Source organism: Schistocerca cancellata, chromosome 5 (genome assembly GCF_023864275.1).
Source record: "Schistocerca cancellata isolate TAMUIC-IGC-003103 chromosome 5, iqSchCanc2.1, whole genome shotgun sequence".
NCBI classification, from domain to species: domain Eukaryota; kingdom Metazoa; phylum Arthropoda; class Insecta; order Orthoptera; family Acrididae; genus Schistocerca; species Schistocerca cancellata.
The window spans coordinates 325,257,794-325,273,472 of record NC_064630.1 but is presented as its reverse complement, the minus strand read 5'-3'; the positions used below and the strand labels follow the sequence as shown (position 1 = coordinate 325,273,472).

The following is a 15,679-nucleotide window of genomic DNA, read 5'->3' as shown; positions in this document are numbered from 1 at the left end:
CAACGTTACCTTGTACAGAAGGAACTTCTCTGACGCTGACATTAGGGTTATCGTCAACTGCACGAAGAATTGCCTTGTCCATTGCAGGTGTCCTCGTCGTTCTAGGTCTTCCCCAGTCGCGAGTCATAGGCTGGAATTTTCCATGCTCCCTAAGACGCCGATCAATTGATTCGAACGTCTTCCTGTCGGGACAGCTTCGTTCTGGAAATCTGTCTCGATACAAACATACCGTGCCACGGCTATTGGCCCATGCTAATCCATACATCAAATGGGCATCTGCGAACTCCGCATTTGTAAACATTGCACTGACTGCAAAACCACGTTTGTGATGAACATTAACCTGTTGATGCTATGTACTGATGTGCTTGATGCTAGTACTGTAGAGCAATGAGTTGCATGTCAACACAAGCACCGAAGTCAACATTACCTTCCTTCAATTGGGCCAACTGGTGGTGAATCGAGGAAGTACAGTACATACTGACGAAACTAAAATGAGCTCTAACACGGAAATCAAGCGTTTCAGGACACATGTCCACATAACATCTTTTCTTTATTTGTGTGTGAGGAATGTTTCCTGAAACTTTGGCCGTACCTTTTTGTAACACCCTGTATAATCTCATTATGCACTTTAAGTAAGAAGAGTAAAAGCTGAGTTACGGAACTATGTTATTGCACAAGCTCCATGCACAAAATTCCAAGGTATATGGGTGGATGAGCACTTGAGTTGGGAAAAGCATCTAGAAGTTGTGAGTAAAAAATTAAGTAAATGCTGCTAAGTGCTGAGAATGCTTCGGGAATGTTGCAACACTGAATCATTGCTGTGTGCCTATTATGCTTAGATGAACAGTTTGCTTTGATATGGTATGGTATTCTGGGGAAATACAGATACGGCAAAACAAGCTTTCAAACTTCAAAAAAGTGCTATTAGAATAATGGAAGGTGTTACCTGCAGAGTGTCATGCAGGGAAATATTTAAAGAATATAAAATAATGACTCTTCCTAGTTTATACATCTATGAATGTGCATGCTTTCTGAAAACTCACCAGGAATTTTCAACATTAAATATTCAGGATCATAACCATGAAACAAAGAACAGGGATGATTTTCACAGAGACACCCACAAAGGAGCACTCTACCAAAAAAGTGTAAACTACCAGCCCAAAATACTTTTTAGTGCATTGCCTATTACAATAAATAAAATTAAAGAATTTCATAAATTCAATGTAGATCTTAAACAATTTTTACTAACACATAGTTTTTACAAACATTGAAGAATATCTGAATATGGAAAAGTAATATTATTTATATATACTGATATAAAATATTTGTATTTATTATCCAAGTTTTTGAAACAAATTAAATATAAGAAACTATATTGTAATTGCCTACATCCATACAATGTATATTGTTAACAGATGAATAAAGAGATTGAATTGAATTGTATTAGTTTTTTTTTTTTTTTTACTTGTATTGTAGTTCATGTTACTAATCTTTTTTAAATTAAGAGTTGATTGTTATTGACCAGCTGATGACTGCTGTAAGTACCTTTTCAGCTTTTGCTCCTATCTTTTCTGGTGTCCTATTTGTAATTATTATACTGCTTTCATCTGTAAATAACACTGTTTCACGATGTGTCACTTGGGCTTGGAAGTCATTCATGTAATTAAGAAATAGTCCCTGAGGGACTTCACTACCCAAAAATTCAGGACATGAAGGATGTTTCATCATATGTTTTGAGCCACTTGAAATTTGGGAGATTTCTGTCCTCTGTACTCTGCTAAGTAAGACTCAAACCATTTCCTGATAATTCCCTTATTCCCAGTGCTTCAAATTTACATACCAATAATTCATAATTAATTGTTTTGCAAATGCGTTACTGAAGTCTGCCTGTTACATGTTCTCCCTTAGTCAGGGCTTCAAAAAAACTTTTCTAAATTTTGCTACAGAATCTTCTGTTCCCTTTCCAGATGTGAAACCAAACTGCTCTTTGTACAGAAGTTGTTATTTATTTAACTAATCCATAAGTCTGTTTTTCATGATAGTTTCTACTATTTTTTAAAAATAAAACAGTAATGAAACTGTTTTTTGATGCCTTTTATTTTCTTGTAGCACCTTTTGCCTGGATGAGAAGAACTTTTTCATGCTTTAGATAATCACGTTTAACCAAATTTCTTCAAGTTCAACTAAACAACAAGATACAGTGGGGTCAACACGTAGATAAAGTAATTAAGACCCACAGTTCTGAATGTTATGTTTTAAAGTATTCTGTCATTGTGCTGAGCTAAAGAAAAGATTGTTGGTTTATTTTGCATTTTTTAGGGTACTACAATTTCCATGTAGACTTTGCCCCCATTTCTAAGATTCAGAATAGGTGTCGGTATTTTGGTGCAAAGACCTTCATTAAGCTTCCATCTCATACACGGAAAAAAATTTAGAAACCTTATAAATAAAAAATTCCATGTTATCTGCTTCATATTTCTAATTACCAGCTCTCCTGCTTATGTTACTCTGTTAGATGTAGCCTGAAAAACCACAAACAGTTTAATGAGGCTTAACATCAGTTAATTATTAACACAGTTTCTGCAACTGCCTCAGTCCACCCCAAATCTTTTTATGTTGAGTGTTCATTAATCTGAAGAAAAGCTTGAACTGACAGTTTTCACATATTGGATCTTATAATTATTATAAATAAATGTTGTATTTACTGAAGGCATGCATCCAAGAAATTTAAAATGACAATTTTTCCACTCATGTATCCAGAGCATATGTATTATACCACACAAAATTTCCCATTATAAAGCTTTATGATGCACACCACACAATCTATTCTAAACACTCTAAGAGATTCCAGTGGAGAAAAAAATGCATGAAAAGTAAATTAAAATTTGTTCATATGTCAACATTTTATAATTTCATGTTAGTTGTATAAGAAATACACTATGCAGCTAACTGCTCATACTTCATTGAAATATTTACAGTCTTTGTCAGAACCAGTTAGGACACGATCAACACATTCACATAAATTATCATTTGACCCAAAGTTTATTACGAAATCAGAGGTCACTAGAGATAAACCCTGTCATAGCTTTTCTGAAGGATGATTACAGGCAGTTCAGCTTCTGAGGAGGGTGAGTCCTTAGCAATATTACACCACAATTTATGAGATTGAAATTAAGTTTATAGCATATTTTCATATGTAGAGCTATGTTCTGCAAACAATAATGCTTTCATCAAGCAATTGCATACTTGGAAGAAACAATTTTCTAACCAATAAAACATAAAGCATATGGTACACTGTGATAATTAACATTCATATTAACAAAAACTGAAAAACTTTGGAAACAAGAGAAGATATAAGACAATGCTGAAATGATAAAAATTATTTCAGAGTGTTATGTTATGTGTTTTTAAGCAGTCTGTACTCTTCTCAGTTTTATACATTGTTTAAGCTAAATTTCTTTGTTCTTCTTCATTTCTTCATAGTGCATGAATATAGTTTTGATATACCATTTGCTTGTACATATTACTGTATCATATATAGTAAACTGTCCTCATGTTTGAAACAACCAATGCATTTACTTTGCTTTAAATAATTTTATCTTGTATTTGACTCTGTCTCCATAACTTACATACTGGACTCTGTATTTGTTGTGTTCTTGTGTTACACCCCTTTTCTCTAAATCTTTTAGAGCGAAAGCACTTTTTTTATCCTCCTCCTTCTCTTGCCAGAAGCCAACATCAGAGATTTAAAATTTTGCAATTATCTTGCAGACATACTTTACAGAACAATGGAATTCTTACATTAATTTCCTAGAGCACCTACCTGTTCTTGATGGTATTTGTAACAAATAATAAAATTCAGATTTAAACTGTGATTTGTATTATTATAGTACAGGCGACAAAAGCAGTTTCCATGAAGACTGTGCTTCATCATCTAATACTCAGAGCTGAGATCTGTATTCTGCTGTGAAAATTTGACACAGTGCTTGCACATACATTTAGAAAACTTGCAAATAAAAAAGAAATAAGAAGCATATTTTATTATATAATTCCTCAATAAATTACTTTATTATTACAACTGTGGGAAATTAATTTTCATATTTATACTTCAATCACTGATCATATACATGAGATAGGTTTCATCTTGTATATATACATAACAAATAAACATAATGTAGATATACAAATGTGGCAAGTACCCATAATATATAAAACAGTAAATAATATTAATAAGTGGGTAGTGAAATCTAGCAAACAGAAAGATATGATACAATGCTATACTATTCTCCATCATGCACCTCAAATCTCTGTAGGATAATTCTGGCTTTATGATACCGACTGCTGGAAGATACCATAATATCAGGGAAGACATCAAGCATGAAGGGCACAGGTGCTCCGTAAAATGTTCACGAAGTCCACGTTGTCATGGTACATTTGATTACTACCACAAGTCCATGTAAGCCCAGCTGTATGCCTCCAGTAGTGTAATAATGCTTTTACTGACCTGTTCCCATGGTGCCAAGCATTTTTCAAGCAGCCTTCACCTGGATGATAGCATATCTGGACAGGAAATCAACATGAAAAACATGATTCACCTAACCAAACAACATGTTTCCATTGAACCACAGTCAAATCTTGAATATCTTATGCCCACTGCAATCACAATTCATGATATTGTAAGGTAAACATGGGGACACATTGGATTTGTTTATTGCAGAGCCCCATGATCAGTTATGTGCATTGAACAATGCTCTCTGAAACACTTGCGCCTGCCACCAATTACTGCCTATCCTACTTTAAAGAGCAGGCAAGCCTCCAACCTCCATGTTCTGTGATGAAGTATAGACATTCAAAACCTTGTCATCTACTCAGGGATTCACTATCCTTCAAACACTTTCCATAGATGCTCACTACAGCAGTATGTGAACAGCTTTGCCATTTCCAAGAAGCTTGTGCCCAGATGCCAGATCATAACAATGATCCTTTGTCAAACTTCCTTATTAAAGTGGATTTCCCATTTGCAGCCTGTGGTGCTGTTAGAATGATGCCCCATTCATGTATGCTCTCCTTATATACTTTTCTTACCATGTCATGTACCTGCAACACCATCAGGTGACATTCCGTTTCGCGGTGAGTGGTGGTCACAATGTTTTGGGTCATCAATGTATTTTACCTACATGAGATTTCCTTATCATATAAGTATGCAACACCAATTTCTAAAACCTTATTTACTATCTTTACCTACTACACAAAGCTTTTTAAGATTTATGTTTCCAGATTTAATGATAATATTCTTCCTTGTTGGCTATGTCATTTGCCTGTATTTTGTGGAATACCTTTTTCTGTTCCTCTGTTAATATTTATTTTCCTGCTCTATCTCCAAATAAAGTTTAGTTGTGAACTGCTCATCAGTTTTCTGTAAATGATGTTTCATCTACATACATTGTCATTTTTTCACTTGCTGTCTCTTGCACATTGTTCATATGCACTTTTTAGTTTGAAAATGAGTTACTTCAACACTGAAGCTTGTGATACATCATACCTTGCCAATTTAAAACCAGAATACTTTGTTGTTTTGTGCTTTTTCACTAAGTACTTTTTTATGATTTCAGTCATTTATTGTAGCAATAGAATTTGGGGAGCATAACATGTGTTGGTGTATTCCTCTTCTTAATCTACATAAGTAATCCTACAATGCCTTTAAAAGTCTGTTCAAACAGTAATATGTGCTAATGCTACAAGAGTACAAATCAAAGGTCAAAATTCAACCTTAGAAAATGCAGCTCAGATGGTAGCTGAACTGGCGTACAGTAATTTGAAGCATGTAAGCAGACACACAGTATGCTGCCATCTTGTTTCCTTATTACTTGCTTTGCCTTTGTATTGTTTTTTCCCTTATGAACAGATTTTACATGCTGTAGTATTTTAGCTGAAAAAGATTTACCCTGAAAGTCTTCTGCTGTTAGCTACAGTATGAACAATTTCTTGGACTAGTGTTATACCCTTCTAAGCATGAATCTCACCAGTTTGTCACAAAAATGTGTCAAAAAGACACTGTTGCTATGAACATGATTTCCCATTGTGTGATACAAAACAAAAACATTTGTTACAGTCATCAACAGCAGATAAAAAAATAGTTTTCTCTGATATTTTGTCTCTAGCATCAACAAAGATAGCATTTTGGGAGAAAAATTAAAATAAATGGTGAAATGTAGGAATTACTTACACACAAAACTTACAATATGACATACACACATAAAGACTATATTTCTGATGTCCTGCCTGATAAATATTTTTTTTTCTTTTTATAATTTCATTCTGTGGCTTAAAAAGTTTATGATCACTTGAAATTCTAAAGTGATTTGAACAATCACATCCTGTACAATTTATTTGCTGATTGATTAAATGTAACAAATTTCATTTGGTTCTTGCTATGCAACTTTCCATATTTTTACTTGATGAGTGTGCTAAGTGTAAGAATGTGGTTCTTTCTGTCAAACTCTATTAATGTATTGCTAGAGTCATTTCAGGTGTTGTGAGGATTCATTCTTTATATTTTGTACTACTTTTGTATTAAAATATTCCCAATTATATTGCATTAGGATTTGTTGCCATATCACTTGATTCATATCTTGGACATTGCTTTAAATCTTAGAGTGGACCTTCCAGAATTATGTTTTCCATGGTTTTTCAAAATCACTCAAGATAAATACAGTGATGTTTCCTTAAAAAACACATGGCGAGTTTCCTTCCTCATCCTTATCCAATGCAAGTTCATGCTCCACAATAAATGATCCTGTCATCAATGGAACAATTAATTCTAATCTTCCTCTCTTCATTCCTTTTTAACGCTTTGTGTAACTCTTCACAGACATCTTCTACCACTTCAGAGAGAGAGAGTACACCTGTGCATAGAATATAATTATTTCTGTGTAATATAGTTTGCTTATTTTTAAAATGAACCTGACTGTTCCAATAGCTTCTCTCTACATCTGCAACACTGTCACTAATTTTCTTGTGCACTGACACTAATACCGACATCTGAATTTCCTCCCTGCTCTGTACCCATGTAGAAAAATATGTGATCTACTTTAATTCTATTTGTTCTTTTCTTATATTATTTTTCATGCTGTCACTTTTGATATTATTTAACTCCTCTTTCAACTCCATTAATTTCTCTTCACTTTGATACCTATAGTTCCATAGTTTATTGCCTCTATTTAAGAATTAGTGTTACAAGTATTTTATAAGGTAAATGATCCTATTTATTTAGCCAATTTTGTGTAAAAACTTTGAACACAGCGTAGCTAAAGATGCCCCATGCCTCAATCCATTGCTCAGGTTCCCTCAATTCACTACTCCCAATACTATTTCACCCAGCCAGAATACCAACATCCAGAAACTCACATATCACACTAGAGCGCTGCCAACCCTAATTATTGCATATTAGCCTACCAAGGTCTGAGGAGTTTGGTAAGAGATAATAATGGTGTTTGGCAGAACTGTGATCACCACAGTCTGGATGCTTCCAAACCTCAGAGCTTGAGATCAACATGGTCAGTTCTGTAACCTGTAATGGTGTCATTACGTAGTTTTGTAGTGTCAGCCATGGGGAGGGTGGAAGAGCAGGTGTAGGATTCTCTGAGTAACCACTCCAACCTCCTCACCTTGGATGTGTTGGTTCACTAGTGGGGTACGTGCAGGACCAAATTCAGCAAAGCTCATGTTAAAATCAGAGTCAGTTACTGATATCATACAACAATGCTCCATGTCCACAACCAGCAGGCAGGGAGAGGGGGGGGATCAAACCCACAGTCCTTGGCAGTAATGCGTAGTCAGGATCTTGGCAGTGGGTATAAAAAACACAATTTGTATCAGGAGCAGGGCATTCTTTCTGTGCAGCAGCTCAGCAGTGGCTAATGCTGAGACACAATAATTAGGGTGTACTGAAGGTCTGTCCATCAGTGGCTTGTGGTGGAGGTAGTGTCATCCAGCGAGTGAACTCCAGACCCCAACATCTGGCTGGCAGTGCATGGCACAGTAGTCACTAAGCCAGTCGGTAGCGAATAGTGTTTTAGTTCAATATTCAGTCTGGTGCATGCCATATGACAAATGGTGCTGTTAAATGACAGAGCAACAATACTGCTTTGTGTCAAATGGCGGCAGCCCGCTCTACAATGGTCTCCAAATTTGTGCCCTTTGGAAGCTGGTCAGGTGCTATTTATATGCACCCTCACCTAGTCTGTAATTTCTAGAAGCAAGGTGCCATGTTGTTGTCCATTCGTAATGCTGAAGTGGTTTCCCAAATTTCTGTAACACATGGGTAGTCATACCAACATAATGGGGCTGGATGGAATGGCATAATGCTGAAACACCTACTTGCTGCAATCTGCAGCAGTTACATAGTTGTCAGATGCTGACTTGCAAGAGCTAGCTAGCAGCCACTGCACAACCTAGCTCTCAAGTCGATATTGTTAGTTATAAGTGAATCAGTCGCTATGTGACGCAAAGTCCAGTGGTTGCAAGGTCAGTTTGTAAGCAGTTCTATATTGTTCTTTCCGTCACTAACATAAAGGCTGGTTTGTTACAAATCTCCAGTTCTGTCACTACCAGCTATCCTCTTTACTTCAGTGTTAATGGTACATCCCATATCATCAACATTCTGATTCATCTTGGCCTGTACATGTGAACGGTTTCTTCTGCTTCCTCTTCAACTACAGTTTTCAGCAGTGACTCATGTGAGAACATATTTAATCATTCTATATGTTTTATTTATTAAGTTATTTGTTAAATCTTTTTTCTTATTAACTTACGGCACGACAAACTCCTATAACGCAACATTTTAAGTGTGCCTTCCCTTTTGTCTATATTTCACACCTATACACAACTGTTCTCGAAACATATTTTTCATGAATCTTGCCAATTAAGGCTTATATTTTTTTATGTTGGCATTCATTTACACTGCTGGGGAAAAAATGCAACACTCTTGAGAACTGTGTTCAGTCACACCAGGGTATAAAATACGCATACTGAGGGGCTGTAGTATTGAGTGATTCATTTGTCACAGTCATCTGCAATCAGATGTCACCCTGGAGGTCTGTCTGTACACCCCCTGTTTTAAACTGCAGGCAGTGTTTAGAAGTGAACAGTTTGTGCAACATTCATTCTATGGTACAACCATGCCCCGCCATCAAGTGTGTACTCCTATTAAACAACTTCAGTCATTAAAACAGGACTAAACTGGGTGGATGTATCAACAGGTTGCTAAACATGTTGGGCACAATTTATTAGCATATGTAGCTACTTTCAATTGTGGTCTGTGGAATATCCCCACACCCACAGACCTGGTTCTGGACTTCCATACAGTACAGATGCGCATCAAGATTGCTGTATTGTGGAATCACCACTGGCCCACCAAACATCTACAGGGAAGAAATATGGGCACATGTTGCACCTGATGTGTCACAAAGGTCCATTGGGGAACTGGCTGCATACAGCAGTACTAAGATCACACGTGCCTCTCGCCAGGCTACCACTGACATCACGATGTGGCCAAACATCGCTACTCTGGTGTCATAAAAGAGTCAACGGGAGAGTGAAATTTCACTCTCTTGTTTTCACTGATGAGAGTGGGTTTTGTCCACATGTGAGTGACAGATATACATGCATAAAGTGTAGACCTGGTGAGGAGCCTTTCCTAGGGTGTATTCACCCATGAGACATAGGTCACACCCCAGGCTTCATAGTGTGGGAGGTCATAAGCTATAACTCATAGTCATATTTCTGCAAGTAAAAGTAACCAATGGGCATTACATTGCACATATTTTTATCCCCATCTACTGCCATTTCTGTGACAAGAAGGTGATGTGCTTTCTCAACAGGACAATGCATGTCCACATACCACTACTGCAATGATGAGCTTCATGGTGCACAACTGCCCTGTCCAGCGATACCTCTAGATCTCTCACCATCAACTGAATGCATATGGGACATGGTGAAGTGGGAACTTAATTGTTCTACAGAACCTACAAGAACCAATGCCAAACTGCAACAAAAAATGTGAGGTGCTTGGGAGAATCCATCACAGGATGCTATTTTCAGCACCTTTACAATCATTTGTATGAAAGAATGTACATCTGTGTTGCTGACAGAGGAGAGGGGGGGGGGGGGGGGGGGGGGAGGAAAGAGGGGTTGGTACAATGTGTATTGTTACAAATGTGTGGGCACCCTTTACTGTGATGTGTGTTTCATTTGGTCTCAGTCTGCCATCACTGGATGTATGTGTAGTCATCATCAGCATTGATGCACAAGTTGCCAAAGAGGCATCAAATAAAAGACTTACAGTAGGTGGCCAAACTCATCAGAAGGGGCCTTTTTTGCATTATATGTTCAGGCATAGCCCTTCTCCCTTGTGTAATCCTTGCTGCTGTCTTGCACTGACTTTCTTCAGCAATTCTACTTCTGAAATAGCAGAATTCATCGATTTCTTCAAAAAGTCACTCGTTAAACCAAAATTTAGCCATAAAGTTTATCCACCTGCTCTGTACAGCACTACTTTGCTCTTATTTTTGTTTGTTTGCATATTTCAGCAGCTAAATTCACGTCAGTTTCCCATAAAGTACTCATTCAATGCGGGCTTGACAGTCACAGGAGACGAACATAGGCAGTGGAAATTTGGATGTGTCCTGATTGTTTATATTAAAATTCATGATGATGCCATTGTAGGATCCTACACATTCTTAGATCCTACACATTCTTAGTAGATTCTCTTCTTCAGCTAAACTGTGTGTGGCATGGTTAATGGATTTCCATAAATAGAATTTAGAGTCAACCGGAATACGTAAATGTTTTACGTATCTACCAGCAGTATCAAAGTTGTGTGTTGTGTCTGAATTACAGATGAGTCTATAAGTGGTTAACTAGTTCACTGCTAATCGAGGTATTCTTGTTTAATTTGATGTAGCGGTGAAATTTTTCATGTGTGGGTAATAGCCTAGCACTACCAATATCATGTAACAGAACACACTGCTGGAATGACAACCTACAATTAGATAAGAGCAGTGTTAGCACTATGCATTTTTAACTTATCCAAGACACACATGTAACATAACAGTACACATATTAAGCAGATCAAATACATTAAGACAAAGGCAGAAATAAAAGCAACAATGATTGACACTTTTTGTCTTAAAGTTCACAGTTAGCATCACCGCACAGCTCCCTACCCCCCATGGAGTGAAGCTCCCAGGATGAGTGAATATTTGTGCCAGATGATTCTGCCAGCTCTTACATGTACTGACCAAGATGGTCGAGAAACAAAATGAGTGTCCTGTGAGTTTAGTTCTTGTAGTTTCAGTAGAAGCTGCATCTGTTGACATAGACGAGATTGATGCAGACTCATCCGGTGACATTGTAGGCTGGTTGGCCATTGCAGACTGTGACATAGGTGTCAGGCAACAGTAGTGGGGTCAGTCCATGGTGCTGTCTGTCACGAGTAGACAGGCCTGTTTGACATACTCAGCAGAAACTTTGGTAGGTTTAGCATTAACTAAGATTTTTACTGTGTGGGTATTACCATCCTAAACTGGCTACAGACCTGTATGAGGTGGTTGCAAAGCAGCTCTGATAAGAGTTTCTGCATAGCCTCACATGTGAGCATGCAGAAATGTCTTTCTTTATAAAAATTGGAGAGTCCACGTGGCAAGGATGCTGGGGCTGGACGGGAACTGGAGATGCAATTTCTGATTTGCTAAATTAAAAAGGAGGGGTCTCAAGACAGATAGCACTGTAGTTAACTGAAAAATCCAGCAGAAGCCTGATGGTCTCATCAAACATTAACTCTGACACCAATGCACTGAGCGCAGGTTTGACTGCTGCAGGCAAACTGAGCAACACTAGGGGCAAGGCTGTCAACCACGAGTATTTATGACACATAAGGGTTGACTTGAAGGTCTAGCACCAACACTCCATCATGCCATTGCTATCCGTTTGGTACATGGTGTATAAAACCACATAAGTAGCAAGTTCACTAAACAAGGTGCACTCAAACTGCCTGCCCTAGTTCGTTGTTATGTCTCTCAGGCAGCCAAATCACAACATCCGTATGGTTTCTGCCTCTACCCATTGGGTGTATCCTTTTAAGGGTTGAGTGGCCCTACAAAGTTGTATGAGAAGAACATTGGGGAGCCTCCTTAAATGAACCAACTGGTCTACGGATATGGCATCTCACTTTGGTTGATAGACAAGACAAAGAAATTTTTACCCACAGCCAAAACTCATGTTGCAGACCCAGCCACACAAATCTGTCCACTATCATTTGTGATGTGGCACTGGCAACAAAATGAGTTAGTCCATGGATGTCATTAAATACCCTGCTCTAGTGATAAAATGGAACAGAAGTCGTGGTCAGCTGTCAGAAACATCACATCACACTAGAAGGCTGGCCATTGGCAACTTCTGCAGATGCAATCCTGTGTCTGTTTTCTTGATGTACTACTATAGCACTGCATTGGTATTTTGAGCCATAGCTAGTTGTGAGATGTTGCTCCTGCAGAAATGATTTAATGCAAGATAAATAATCTGCCACAGCATTAACAGCACCCTGCAAATGATCGGTATAAGTAGCAAATTGGTCTATGAATTTCAAAATAGCAGAATTGCTATAGTGAGAAGGAAATGCGGGGCATTCTGAAAGTGAAGGAAACTGGTTTGTGATCTGTAAATACTGTGAAATGGCATGATTCCACCTCCAGTCTATAATGTTTAATGGCTTCATAGACAGCCAAAAAAACTCTGTAATAGACATTCGATTTTGTATGAGCCTCTGACAATTTCTGGGAAAAGAATCTGTAGTCTCCCCCCTCCTTGCTTCTATTGTCCACATTAAATAATGCCCAGTCCAAGTAATTAACAAGCAAAGCCTTTACGAAAATTTTGAGAGGAGCAAAGATTACAATACACTTTCAAGTTTACTTAGCTTGTCATGTTGAGATGGCCCTAGTTCTTCTTGTCGAGGAGTCTGATTCTTGAAGCTGAAAGTCAGAATGTATCAAAGAGCCTTCACACATATGGTACATTAATAAACATAGCTAAATGCAACGAAAAAATGAACTAGTATGGTAATATACACATATACACTAAAGATATCTCAAAGTAATATTCACTTAGCAATTAGCAGACTAAAAAGAAATTATTTACACAAGCAAGACAAGTTGGACTGCACTAACACAGCATTTAACAAACACCTACAAAATAAGGTATGGAGCATCTCCACGATGTACTGACATAAGAATTCTGTACTTAACATATACATGTGTTTGGTTTGTACATATGAAATTTCAAGATACTAATCCTAATATTCACAGTACACATGAATAAAATGAGTCTTCGCTCAATTTACCACAACTCCGACATTACCCAAAAGGGTTCATTACAATTAAAGTATGTCACTTTCTGCAGAGTTCACAATAATAATAATAATAATAATAATAATACATAACTTCGTTTACACGTTTTTCAACAGACTACAGAAAAAAAACGTATAAGTGTGAAAAATGTATGTGTGAAATATAGCACCACACTATCAAATTAATTGGTAAACACAAATAAAAAATCCAGTACATAAATAGTTACATTCTACAAAACGTTATATACTTTATTACTAGATCTGTGTCGTTTACTAGTCATGACTGGACAGTCTGCATCAAGATTAATTACATATACACATTAAAAAGTATTCACAAAATTACGACATTTATACTTAAAAGAAACAATATTTGTTTGTCTATCCACTTTGGTCACTATCAAAGAATTCACCAATGGAGTACAATAGGCGTTCTTTCAGGTCCTGTGATACTCTCCTTCTGAATGTAGCTAGCGGCAGGGATTGCAGTTCTTGAGGAAGTGAGTTGAACATCTTTAGGGCAACCAATGGAAAGCTGTCTTGTGTTCCTGTCAGTTGACACCTGGGTATTTCGATGCTCATCTTGTTAGGGGTATTGTGATTGTGTATATCTTGTCTCATGCTGAAGACTCCTTGGTTTTCTTTCACACTGATGAGACGTAAAAACACATACTGGTCACTCAATATACCTTTTAACCTCCTCAGAAGGTATATTACATGGGAGAGCTTGGAGCACACATACACTGTGTGTTCGTTCATTGTTAATTTCCTGTCTCTCATGAAGCCCAACAGTTCGACAGCCTCCATATTATCATGGCATCCGATGTTGTTAAGGGTGATTTTCTTCAATCATTTTCATTTTATTTTTGATGAACCATTCTTTAATGTTTTGGAAGAGTGCGTCTGTTTCTTGGAGTGATTTGCAGCAGTTCTTCCTTTGGCAAAAAGGGTGGTGTCATCAGCAAACTGTAACATATTGTTGTTATAACCCATATCATTGACATAAATAAGGAACAGGAGAGACCCTATGACGGACCCTTGGGGTACTCCATATTCCAGCTTTTGTTCTTGTACGTACCATACCTAACAAAGATATAAAGAAAAATGTAAACCTCTACACAGAAGAAAACGTCATTTCGTAAAAAAAGGTCCGGAATTTTTCTTGTTTTTTCTTCGACGCGGCAATAGCGTCACAAATTGTTTAATTATTTCTAACGCATTCACTGCATCGTTAAACGTCACAGAGGAATGCTGAGGATCTTCTGTATCATCCTCATTGTCAGTTTCTCCTTAATCCAGGTCCTGCGATGCACACTACACTATCTCAGCGATAGTCATGGGTTCTGTAGTGATGAGGTTTTCATCAACGTTCACGTAGTCCTCAAATAATGCCTGCTCTTCAAGTCGATTTCATTTTTCATCATTAGGTGAAATATCGTCCATTTCCACCACGAACATGGACTTCATTTCCAAATCCGGCTTCTCGTAAAAAGATCCGAATGGTATCGTCTGAAACTGTGTGCCATGATGCTGCAATGTAGTATAATTGCCTAGCAGAAGAAACAAATTCATTAATAATTTCTTGAAGTGTTCTTTCGCTCCGGTAGCACAACATGAAATAAATGGCAAGTAAAAATCTTACCTGTAAAATGTTTATTTTCATGTCTTCCTTTTTCTCGATGTTTAACACACCTGATGTCATGCTGCACAAGCGTTTTGCGATAATGCAACTTCAAATTATGTATTATTCCAAGGTCAAGTGGCTGGAGCTCACTGCTATTCGCTGGAAAGAATTCCACGGTCACATTTCTCAAACAGAAAGTAAGGGGAGGATACACTGCACACTTGTCTACGAACAATAAAATCTTCCGGCCTGCTGCACCCATTTTCGCATCGACACTTCGAAACCAGCTTTCGAAAAATTTGTCATTATACACGAGCTCTTGTTACTAGTGTATTTTGTGGGAAACGTGACAATGTTCTTAAAACAAGGGGGCTTGGCAAATTTCCCGATCGTAAGTAAGGGGAGCTTCTCACTCCCACACTGTTAGCGGATAACAGCACTGATACACGTCGTTTACTTTTTTTTTCTCCGTGGCAGTTCTCGCCTTTGAAAGCCACTGTGCTGTCAGGCATTAGTGGGTACGATTTGTGCTTTTACCAGTGGGGGGGATGTCTTAGTTAGGGGTTAGTAGAATTATATATGTTACTAACCTGGACCGTGGCGTTACACATGGTTAAACAGCTATTTATAAATAGATGTTAATGCCGAAACTC

General features: G+C 37.6%; 1 protein-coding gene across 3 annotated transcripts in view; it reads left to right on the top strand.

The window, feature by feature from the left end:
* Positions 1-2,979: 2,979 nt before the first annotated feature.
* Positions 2,980-15,679, top strand: part of LOC126188865 (ribose-phosphate pyrophosphokinase 1) — a 76,610-nt gene continuing 63,910 nt past the window's right edge. For 2 of the 3 annotated variants that reach the window (XM_049930515.1, XM_049930513.1), the window contains exon 1: positions 2,981-3,128. In XM_049930515.1, coding sequence (XP_049786472.1) covers positions 3,098-3,128 — 31 coding nt within the window. In that variant the 5' untranslated portion in view covers positions 2,981-3,097. Of the gene's footprint in view, positions 3,129-15,679 lie in introns of all 3 variants that reach the window. The other variant, XM_049930514.1, reaches the window with a different exon arrangement.